The sequence below is a fragment of the Nerophis ophidion genome, linkage group LG12 (genome assembly GCF_033978795.1).
Source record: "Nerophis ophidion isolate RoL-2023_Sa linkage group LG12, RoL_Noph_v1.0, whole genome shotgun sequence".
NCBI lineage: Eukaryota > Metazoa > Chordata > Actinopteri > Syngnathiformes > Syngnathidae > Nerophis > Nerophis ophidion.
This window is the reverse complement of record NC_084622.1, coordinates 32768250-32780791: the sequence shown is the minus strand read 5'-3', so window position 1 is coordinate 32780791 and position 12542 is coordinate 32768250. Positions and strand designations below refer to the sequence as shown.

Genomic DNA, 12542 nt, shown 5'->3' with positions numbered 1-12542 from the left:
CTTGTTCCCATTTTAGGAGAGCCTTGTTCCCCCTAATGTAGGACAGGAACACCAAGCTGTCAACTGCAGGATGCTATGTGGCAGCTGACACTATTGCCACTGCAGCAAAACACCATTTCAGATTATGTGTGTGGAGGAAGAGGGACACAGCACCCAGCGCAGACAACAATGAGCAGAGAGTCTTTCGTGTCAACACATTAATTATTTCACATACTGGTATTGCAGTATTGTCTCAAATATATTTGTCTTTCTGAAATATACAGGTCTAACTCGTAATACCTGTCTGCCGCCCAGCCCTGCCTTCCACCCGAGTGCAGCTGGAATAGGCTCCAGCCCCAACGCGACCCCGGAAAGGGACAAGCGGTAGAGAATGGATGGATGGTTATCCATATCAAAATCAAGCACAAGTGTCACGGTGTTGCATGGTAGCTGTTGACGTGTATATACATATATATATCCATTAGGGCTGCAAATCTTTCGGTGTCCCACGATTCGATTCAATACCGATACTTGGGGTCACGATTTGATATCGATGTTTTCGATTCAACGCGATTCTCGATTCAAAAACGATATTGTTCCGATTCAAAACGATTCTGTATTCATTCAATACATAGGATTTCAGCAGGATCTACCCCAGTTTGCTGACATGCTAACAGAGTAGTAGATTTTTTCCAAAAAAAGCTTTTATAATTGTAAAGGACAATGTTTTATCAACTGATTGCAATAATGTAAATTTATTTTAACTATTAAACGAACCAACAATATGACTTATTTTATCTTTGTGAAAATATTGGACACAGTGTGTTGTCAAGCTTATGAGACGTGATACAAGTGTAAGGCACTGTGGCACTATTGTTTTTTTTTTTTAATTTTTATAAATGTCTAATGATAATGTCAATGAAAGATTTTTAATCAATGCTATGCTGACATTATAACTAATATTGATACTGTTATTGATAATATTCATTTTTATTTCACTACTTTTGGTTGTTCTGTGTCATGTTTTTGTCTTCTCAATTGCTCTGTTTATTGCAGTTCTGAGTGTTGCTGGGTCAGGTTTGGTTTTGGAATTGGATTGCATTGCTTTGGTATTGCTGTGTAGTGGTTTGTTGGATTGATAAAAAAAAAATAGATTTAAAAAAAAATGAGAATCGATTCTGAATCGCACAATGTGAGAATCGCGAATCAATTTCAAATCGATGTTTCCCCACACCCCTGATATGTGTGTGTGTATATATATATATATATATATATATATATATATATATATATATATATATATATATATATAAGTCATTTGGGACAGACAGGATAGGTTTTTGAAATGTGTTAGAACAGTACTGTTTTGCAACAATTCCACTACACTACGACCACAATAATATACATACTGTACATTTGTATTGTTATGTTAATGATATTTTCTTTTATACATTATGTGACCTGTGACTGTATACTGAGGACCCAAACATGGCTCAAATAGTATATACTATAAAACAGAGGTAAAAGTATGTTTCCCCCTACTTGATCTGTAGTCCACAGCCCAGGCCCTGATGCCATCTCCGAGCTTTAAAAGGGCAAACAGCTGCCCAGCTTCTATCATCCGTATCATGCCAGAGGCAGTCTGCTGTTTGTGCCCCCTTCAATGAGCTAATTTTAGCTTGGAAAGATTAGATCAGTATATGTTTGTGCATTCTCTCGACAACATACAGGCCCAAACATCCCCTTCACATGTACAGCTCATCTTATTTGGCCGTGTACTTTCATTAAGTATATAATACATATACAACTTGCAGATGATGATGAAGAAATATGAGCATTGTTTTGACTCCCTAAAATGCAATGTTACTTTAAGTAGATGATAAAATTCCCAAATTTGCATAATTTGCCATGACACATGCTCATGTCATCTTTCTGACTGATGAGAGACAAAAAGTGAGCAACAAACTATGGTGCTATAAATTAGGACCAGACGCATTGTGCGTTAAACTTTGAAACTGAAAAAGTACAGTTTTGATGTTGAATTTTGAAAAATACATCAGTGCAATCAAAATAAAAATAAGACCACGTTATCTTTTTTTTCCAGGATGAATATAACTTTGATTACATGTGGTTATTTTTTTTTTTTTGTAATAGATCCTTTCACCTACTCAGTGGCCTACTGGTTGGAGTGTCAGTGTGTAGGTTGTGAGTTCAAACCCCGGCCGAGTCATACCAAAGTCTTTAAAAATGGGACCCATTACCTCCCTGCTTGGCACTCCACATCAAGGGTTGGAATCGGGGGTTATATCACCAAAAATTATTCCCAGGTGCGGCCACTAGTGCTGCTCACTGCTCCCCTCACCTCCCAGGGGGTGATCAAGGGTGATGGGTCAAATGGAGAGAATATTTTTGCCACACATAGTGCTTGTGTGACAATCCTTGTTACTTTAACTTTTTGAAATAGATCATTTTATTTTTCCATATATTTTTTCATATATTCAGATATTTGACCTCTTTTTTACAGACTATTTTTGTTTTTTAATGGTTTAGTTTCCGATCCTTCTTTTTCAGGTTCATATCTTTTTTCTTTCATAGCGTGGGCGGCATGCCATCAACTGAGAGGGGTGTGGAATCATGACAGCTTGGCAAAATGTGGGTGTAGGGGCATACTCGTATGGATTAAAAGTAACTAAAACAAATCAACTCAACACTTTATGTAGGTCACACCAGAGGTCAACAACCACTGGACCACGGCCACAATTATGTCACATGTTTGAAATAATATACTGTCAGAAAACCCACAGTTTTTGCATGTTTTTGTTGTTTAGTTCCATTGATCTTCCTTACATTTAGGCGTCCTTAATGCTCCACATTGAACAAAAAGTCCAGCATAAGTCTGTTACTAAAAAAAATGTGAAAAAGTAAAATCTGAAAAGGTTAAAAAATGGAACTATAAAAACATTTCAATGAAATAGCAGAAGCTCAAATTGTGACGGTCTGTACACAAGATCATGCCTATTTTAGGTTTGTTAGTGTTTTCCTGTGTTTAAATGCTTTAGTGGCCCAGTGCTTTTATTTTTGCGGCACTTCCATTTTTGTGTTTCCCTTCAGCGGCTTGCCTTCGAGCGCTGTTCCCCGCACCTGTTTTGTGTCATCAATTAGGACTATTTAAGTTGAGTGTGTCATCTCATGATTGTCACGTGTCCTTTGTGGATGCTGTTTTTCCGCGCCACCTTTTTAAAGTTAAAGAAGCACTGATATTCACACACACACTAGTGTGGTGTAATTATCCTCTGCCTTTGACCCATCCCCTTGTTCCACCCCCTGGGAGGTGAGGGGAGCAGTGAGCAGCATGGGTGGCCGCGCTCGGAAATCATTTTGGTGATTTGACCCCCATTTCCAACCTTTGATGCTGAGTGCCAAGCAGGGAGGTAATGGGTCCCATTGTTATAGTCTTTGGTATGACTTGGCTGGGGTTTGAACTCATGACCTACCGTGTCCTACAGGCTGGTGATGTCCAACACACCTCACCAGGGAAGCATACAGAAGGCATCTGTAGTAGATGCCTGAGCCACCTAAGCTGGCTCTTCTCAACGTCATTGAGCAGCGGCTGTATTCTGTGCCTTGCCTGGATGAGTGAGCTCCTTACTCTATCTTCGAGGGTGATCTTATACATCCTGCAGAAAAAACTATTTTCTGGCACTTGTATTTGCTACCTTGTCTTTTTTTTCACACAAAGCTTTTGACCGTAGGTGAGGGTAGAAACGTGGACTGACCGGTTAATCGAGAGCTTCGCCTTCTGGCTTAGCTCTCTTCTTCACCACAACAGACCGATGCAGTGACTGCATCACTACAGACACTGAACCGATCCATCTGTCTCGTATTCCATTCTTCCCTCCCTCGTGAAAAAGTCCCCAAGATACCTATACTCCCCCACTTTAGGCAGAACTTTACTCCCAACCCTGGGGGTCCGGTCCACCCTGTTCTGACTGAGAGCCATGGCCTCAGATTTGGAAGTGCTGATCCTCTTCCTAGCAGCTTCACACTCAGCTGCACATCACCCCAGTGAATTCTGAAGGTCCCAGCCTGGTGAAACCAACAGGACCACATCATCTGCAAAAAGCAGATATGTCATCCTCTGGCCACAAAACTGGAAACCGTCCACACCATGACTGCGCCTAGAAATTCTGTCCATAGAAATAATGAACAAGGGCAGCCCTGCCAGAGTCCAATATCGACTGTGAACAGTGACAAGCCCCCCAGGAGAAGACGAGATTTTCCCCGAATACCTCAAGGCTCTGGATGTAGTAGGTCTATCGTGGCTGACACATCTCTTCAACATAGCGTGGAAGTCTGGGGCGGTACCTCTGGTTTAGCAGACCGGGGTGGTGGTCCACCTTTTTTAAAACGGGGAACCAAAGGATGGGTTCCAATTATAGAGGGATCACACTCCTCAGCCTCCCGGGGAAAGACTATTCCAGAATGCTGGAGAGGAGAGACTGGCACTCAATCAAGCTTCGGATGCCGGAGTCTCATTACGGTTTTGGGACCAGCTTAAGTACTATTGGGCGCATGGGAGTTTACTCAACTAGGTCACATTCTCATTTGATCATGTCCCTCACAGTATCTTTTGGGGGGTGCTCCAGGAGTACAGGGTCCAGGGTTCATTGCTACGACCCATTCAGTCTCTGTACAATTGTAGCAGGAGTATGGTTCGAAATACCAGTAGTAAGTCAGCCATATTCACAGTACACATATTTTTCAAAATTGTACAACAACTTAATAATTACATTTCAAAGCTTATGTTTTGAAGGACAAAACTTTTGCCCCTAACATAAATCTGTAAAAAAAACAAAAACAAATATGTTTAGGAAAACTAATGAACTTTCTTCTGTCACTCTGATTTTTTTGTTTGATTGTTGCACAATTATGTTGAGATATTTTTTACAGACTTAAACTTCCAAGAATATTCTCATTTATAGATTTGAATTTGTAAAACATTTAAATATTTGAGTAAAGCTTTGGCCTGCATGCCACACAGTTAAATGAAATATGTTGTTTCTGGTTTTTTAGTGTTTTCAACTGTTGCATGAACTAAACCCTAATTTATCGTCTTTTTCTTCTCACTCCAGCCCTCGAATACCACAATCTGAACACGTCCACAGCGACCAGGAACTACTGGGTTATAACAGGTAGAAAAAAAATGCTTTATTATAGTTCAATGCATGGCATGGATTTTCTTCTCCACTTTTCCCTTTTGTACATCTCTTTTGATGTATTGATTGTGCCTGTTGGGAAATGGTTGGGTTTGGTTCGGTCACGTTCTTCCTAGCACAGAACTCATTGGAACCATGTTGTGAACATATTATATAGTAGTGTAGAAATATTACAAATGGGAAAATGATTTTTTAGTCATAAAATGTTGGTAATAAAAGTTTCATTGTCTAAATCAGTGGTTCTCAACCTTTTTTCAGTGATGTACCCCCTGTGAACATTTTTTTAATTCAAGTACCCCCTAATCAGAGCAAAGAATTTTTGGTTGAAAAAAAGAGATAAAGAAGTAAAATACAGCACTATGTCATCAGTTTCTGATTTATTAAATTGTATCACAATGCAAAATATTGCTCATTTGTAGTGGTCTTTCTTGAACTATTTGGAAAAAAAAATTGTGAAAATAACTAAAAACGTGTTGAAAAATGATTCAATTATAAATAAAGATTTCTACACATAGAAGTAATCATCAACTTAAAGTGCCCTCTTTGGGGATTGTAATAGAGATCCATCTGGATTCATGAACTTAACTCGAAACATTTCTTTACAAAAAAATAAATCTTTAACATCAATATTTATGGAACATGTCCACAAAAAAATCTAGCTGTCAACACTGAATATAGCATTGTTGCATTTCTTTGCACAGTTTATGAACTTACATTCATATTTTGTTGAAGTATTATTCAATAAATATATTTTTAAAGGATTTTTGAATTGTTGCTATTTTTTAGAATATTTCTAAAAAAATCTCACGTACCCTTTAGCATACCTTCAACTACCCCCAGGGGTACGCGTACCCTCGATTGAGAACCACTGGTCTAAATGGTAATATAAAACAAATTAGAGATTCAAGTCAAACCTCATAAAACTAAACCATTACACCCATTGTCCAAGGCGGTTGGCACTTGGTTTATTGAAACAAAGTACACTCAAAGTTCTATATAACGCGGCACGATACAACGCAACATTATATAATAACATACTTGCCAACCTTGAGACCTCCGATTTTGGGAGGTGGGAGGGTACGGGGATTGATTGAAACTTTTATTAGTAGATTGCACAGCACAGTACATATTCCGTACAATTGACCACTAAATGGTAACACCGCAATAAGTTTTTTTTTAACTTGTTTAAGTCGTGGTACAAATATATACTATCAGCATAATACAGTCATCACAAAAGTTAATCATCATAGTATATACATTGAAATATGTACAATCCGTGGGGTGGGATGAGGAGCTTTGGTTGATATCAGTACTTCAGTCATCAACAATTACATCAACAGAGAAATGGACATTGAAACAGTGTAGGTGTGACTTAGTAGGATATGTACAGCGAGCAGAGAACATAGTGAGTTCAGATAGCATAAGAACAAGTATATACTGTACATTAGAAATACATTCAATTATTTACATTAGGTTATTTACAATTTGGGGAGATGGGATGTGAATGTAGGAGGATAAAGGGTTGAAGTTGCCTGGAGGTGTTGTGCTGGTGCATGTACAGTAGATGGCAGTATTGTCCTGTTTAAGAGTGTCACATGCTGTTTACGGCAGACAAACTGCCTTACGGTAAAGTGGTAGACGTAAACGTAACTGCTGTTGTTGTGTGTTGTTACTGCGCTGAGAGGACGTTAATAAAACTGCCTAACAATAAACCCACATAAGAAACCAAGAACTCGCCCTCGATCATTCTACAGTTATAACGTCATTGGGCAGACACGCTCTCAGACACGTCACTCAGGTCCTCATGGAGCTGGAGGCCACGCCCCCTCCAGCTCCGCCTGAATTTCGGGAGATTTTCGAGAGAAAATTTGTCCCGGGAGGTTTTTGGGAGAGGCGCTAAATTTCGTGAGTCTCCCGGAAAATCTGGGAGGGTTGGCAAGTATGTATAGTAGGGCTGTGAATCTTTGGGCACCGCACGATTCAATTCGATTTTATTCTTGGGGTTAACGCAGAACGTCCTAACCACAACCCATCAGGAGCAAGAATGAAGTGTCTTGCTCAAGGACACAACGGACACGACGAGGTTGGTAGAAGGTGGGGATCGAACCCTCCCCAATTAACACCACCATCATTGTGGCATTATTACATATACGTTTAATCACAATATCTGGCTTATACGGAGATCATGCCATCACAGCACGCAATTCAAATGCAAAGCTGCTCATCATAAGCAAACAAGAGAGTATAAAAAAGTGATTTGTCCAAATAATCCTCCCCAACTCACCCCAGGGCTCACTAGCGTGCTGACTCACACTTTTCTCCAGCTGCACTGTTTGTGTGGAATAAAAAAACTATTGATGTATAATTCACAGGTTGGGCCGAGGGAGAAAGAGGGCTTCACATCACATCATGGCCCTAGTGTGAATGAGGCTGAAATGTCTGTCACAGTTCTTGCTTGGCTGTGGTAGGAGATGTACTCAGTGGCAAGATTGAGGCATCTGCGGTTAATTTATGTTTGCTCAATGATAGATTGCTTCTCCGTGTGTGTGTCCAGAATATCGACTGATAGTGTGTGATCCACGCGTCATTAACTGAACCCATTCTCCCGTTTGTTGATTCTCTTTCTCAATTGACTTGACTTCTTCTGTGCACCTGTATACCTCTATGCCTGCTAAAGTGTATTTTTCCGCTAAATCCGTCCTCTGTCTCCTCATGCTTCTGCACACAGTGATCCAGGATGTGGACAGGTCTTCACTGGAGGCCAACTACCAAAGCTTTGCCAATTTGATGGAGCAGCGCTTAGCTGAGCTCTTCCATGTCGCTGGCAGGCAGGGTTCTCAAACTTTGCGATCCAGGCGCGCAACTTCAGTGGGGGCCTTCACCGTACAGGTCGGTGGGATGCGTATTGTATGCACGAATGCACGCTATGCTAAGATAATATATCTCCGGAGTTTAGTGGACTTAGGATTTCAAAATCTTGTTAGTTAACAATGTCTTCAGACCTGATATGGTTACCGAAACCTGGTTCCATATTGCCACAAGTGGCCACTGAGCTTAGAGTGTCACAGAATGTTACCGGCAGGTTGTGGATGAATACAGACAGACTACAAGAGTCACAGATATGTAAATGCTGTACTTCTTTCTGTGAAAATCTATTCGTCCAATCTCTGATCACTTGCACCCGTTGTGCATTTTGACACTAAGTTCCTGGTTCAGGAAACAGCCAAACTACTGAACATTTAGACATGGCATTTAATCCTTCAGAGACAATAAATTAAGTTCACCTGGTAAAGGTTGTATGTATCCATCCATCCATCCATGTTCTACCGCTTGTAGAAATTTCACCTCAAAGCTGAATATCCAAAACTGTGAGTATGGTGTATATTATTCAAAATTGTTTAATTTTTATTCGTCATCCTCTCTGAGTGTGACAATTTCTATCAAATTACACAAAAAACACACACTGAATTTGGATACAGTTGCTGTGGACATCTTTTTAATTGGTTCTTGTTGCCATAAGAAACATGCTGTTTATGTACCGTATTTTTCGACCACAAAAGTCACATTTTTTTTTCATATACTCAGGAGCAACTTATGTGTGAAATTATTAACACATTACCGTAAAATATCAAATAATATTATTTAGTTCATTCACGTAAGAGACTATGGGATTTAGCAATTAGGAGTGACAGATTGTTTGGTAAATGTATAGCATGTTCTATATGTTATAGTTATTTGATTGACTCTTACCATAATATGTTACGTTAACGTACTAGGCACCTTCTCAATTGGTTATTTAAGCGTCATGTAATATACACTTATTCAGCCTGTTGTTCACTTTTCTTTATGTATTTTAAATTGCCTTTCAAATGTTTTTTTTTGGTGTTGGGTTTTATCCAATAAATTTCCCCCAAAAATGCAAGTTATACTCCAATGCGACTTATATATGTTTTTTTCCTTCTTTATAATGCATTTTCCGCAAGTGCGACTTATACACCGGAGCGACTTGTATTCTGAAAAATGTGGTCGTGTAACCTATTTTAGCAGTAGACCTAAACCAAGTTTTCACAAAGCTTCACACTAAAGGTCCCGCCTTGTCTTTTCTCAGATGGTGAGCATGCGTCGGCTGCCTGGTCCCAGGAACTCAGCAGAGATGACATATTATGCACTGTTGAATGGAGCGGCCATGACTGGAACTACTGCCGCCAAGACGCTGAGTAGTTTGGACTCCCAGACCATGGCACTGACTCTAGGCTACTTTGTACAAGTGCAAGCTGAACGTAAGCTTGTTTGCTCAATTTTATTCACTTTTTTGGATTTTATTACAAAAGAATCTAGAAGAATTCTGTATTAATGATAAACTGGACACATTTTGGGTGTTCACAGTAAAATATATTTTTTAATATGGTAAAGGCTGTCTCTGTTGTCCAGATGGAATATCCATTGCCTTTAAAAACTGTCAAAATTGATTTTAAACAAACAAATGCATACATGTGATTACTGTACAGATATTTTAGGCAGTTTTCATGGGCTTAAATCACTTAGGAATGGATACGATTGTAAATAAAACCATATGTTAGAGAGGTGAGCTCAGTTCATCCTAGAACCTGCAAAGTTTTTTACCAAAAGTATTTGGAACTGAGCATGTTTCTTGTTCCTTGCAAGGCCTCCAACCCATACTTGCCATCCCTCCCGATTTTCCCGGGAGACTCACGAATTTCAGTGCCCCTCCTGAAAATCTCCCGGGACAACCATTCTACCGAATTTTTACAGATTTCCACCCAGACAACAATATTGGGGGATTGCCTTAAAATCACTGCATTTAGCGTCCGCTACAACCTGTCGTCACGTCCGCTTTTCCTCCATACAAACAGCGTGCCGGCCCAATCAAATAATGTATGCGGCTTTTACACATACATAAGTGAATGCAAAGCATACTTGGTCAACAGCCGTACAGGTCACACTGAGGGTGGCCGTATAAACAACTTTAACACTGTTACAAATATGCGCCACACTGTGAACCCACACCAAACAAGATTGACAAACACATTTCGGGAGAACACCTGCATTGTAACACAACATAAACACAACAGAACAAATACACAGAACCCCTAGCAGCACTAACTCTTCCGGGGCTCTACAATATACACCCCCAGCTAACACCAAACCCCGCCCCCCACAACCCCGCCCACCTCAACCCCGAAGGCCTTATTGACAACAACTGGTGATCTGATTGGCTATGGCAACTGTCTATCACCGTTATGTGTCCGTTCACTTACAGTGCACAGACGCCTGCATTGTTGATCCTGAAGGCCTCGGGCAGATTTGGTACAGCATTGCAACATAAGTTAGCTGAATTCTGATTGGATACAAACTGTAATCTAAAAACAACAGCACTGGGAAGAGCATAATCCGACATGAAAAAAATAGGAATACTTTTACGTATTTAGAGAAAGTAACTTGAAAATTACTTTCATCTTTAATTATGGTTATGTTAGGCCAGGAGAGAAGGCCTTGCTGGCCCTGACGGCACACCACTGTTGTTTCCTGGTTTTCATCATCTGGTATTGACATGAATCTAATTGTAAACACGACGGCAATGCATTATCCTTATCTGTGTGCAGCTGTGGTGAAGATGCCGCCGAGCAACCTGTGGCTCATGGCTGTTCTCACGCCTCTATGCTTGTTGATGGTGGTAATCGGCATGGTGGTCTTCATCCTCTGTAAAAGGAACAGGGTCATCTTCAAAGCAGGCGCTTTCAGAAACTTCAAGAGTCGCACTAAGGTAAGACAAACATATTATTTCATGATTTTGAATCAGCCTTCCCGGTAAGGTTTATTCAGGTATACTGGAGAGGAGGCTACGCCGGATAGTCGAACCTCGGATTCAGGAGGAACAGTGTGGTTTTCGTCCTGGTCGTGGGACCAGCTCTATACTCTCGGCAGGGTTCCTGAGGGTGCATGGGAGTTTGCCCAACTAGTCTACATGTGCTTTGTAGACTTGGAGAAGGCATTCGACCGTGTCCCTCGGGAAGTCCTGTGGGGAGTGCTCAGAGAGTATGGGGTATCGGACTGTCTAATTGTGGCGGTCCGCTCCCTGTACGATCAGTGCCAGAGCTTGGTCCGCATTGCCGGCAGTAAGTCGAACACATTTCCAGTGAGGGTTGGACTCCGCCAAGGCTGTCCTTTGTCACCGATTCTGTTCATAACTTTTATGGACAGAATTTCTAGGCGCAGTTGAGGGGTTCCGGTTTGGTGACCGCAGGATGAGGTCTCCGCTTTTTGCAGATGATGTGGTCCTGATGGCTTCATCTGACCTGGAACTTCAGCTCTCACTGGATCGGTTCGCAGCCGAGTGTGAAGCGACCGGAATGAGAATCAGCACCTCCAAGTCCGAGTCCATGGTTCTCGCCCGGAAAAGGGTGGAATGCCATCCCCGGGTTGGGGAGGAAACCCTGCCCCAAGTGGAGGAGTTCAAGTACCTAGGAGTCTTGTTCACGAGTGGGGGAAGAGTGGATCGTGAGATCGACAGGCGGATCGGTGCGGCGTCTTCAGTAATGCGGACGTTGTACCGATCCGTTGTGGTGAAGAAGGAGCTGAGCCGGAAGGCAAAGCTCTCAATTTACCGGTCGATCAACGTTCCCATCCTCACCTATGGTCATGAGCTTTGGGTCATGACCGAAAGGATAAGATCACGGGTACAAGCGGCCGAAATTAGTTTCCTCCGCCGGGTGGCGGGGCTCTCCCTTAGAGATAGGGTGAGAAGCTCTGCCATCCGGGAGGAACTCAAAGTAAAGCCGCTGCTCCTCCACATCGAGAGGAGCCAGATGAGGTGGTTCGGGCATCTGGTCAGGATGCCACCCGAACGCCTCCCCAGGGAGGTGTTTAGGGCACGTCCAACCGGTAGTAGGCCACGGGGAAGACCCAGGACACGTTGGGAAGACTATGTCTCCCGGCTGGCCTGGGAACGCCTCGGGATCCCCCGGGAAGAGCAAGATGAAGTGGCTGGAGAGAGGGAAGTCTGGGTTTCCCTGCTTAGGCTTTTGCCCCCGCGACCCGACCTCGGATAAACGGAAAAAGATGGATGGATGGATGGATGGATTTTGAATCTGCCTTTTTTCAAAATTTGCCCCCTTTCTCTTTCAAACGATGACACGACTGAGTTGGTGTTTAGTCGCACTCAGGCTCTTTTAACGCCACCCAGTACTAAACTCATAGATATTTCTGAATTGCATTACGTAACCTGGATGTGTGACACTTACACTCAGAACTGATCATGTTAAGTTGTCCCTGCAGAACAAGGAAATTGAATCCCATCTGTGTTGGTCTGGCTCATTTATTTTCTCA

The 12542-nt window shown here is 41.7% G+C and overlaps 1 protein-coding gene across 2 annotated transcripts in view; it reads left to right on the top strand.

The window, feature by feature from the left end:
* kiaa1549la (KIAA1549-like a) overlaps nt 1-12542 on the top strand; it is a 299333-nt gene that overhangs the window by 143715 nt on the left and 143076 nt on the right. For both annotated transcript variants that reach the window (XM_061917395.1, XM_061917394.1), the window contains exons 8-11: nt 5112-5171; nt 7924-8084; nt 9304-9475; nt 10820-10980. In XM_061917395.1, the coding sequence (XP_061773379.1) occupies nt 5112-5171; nt 7924-8084; nt 9304-9475; nt 10820-10980 (554 nt within the window). The remainder of the gene's footprint in view (nt 1-5111; nt 5172-7923; nt 8085-9303; nt 9476-10819; nt 10981-12542) is intronic.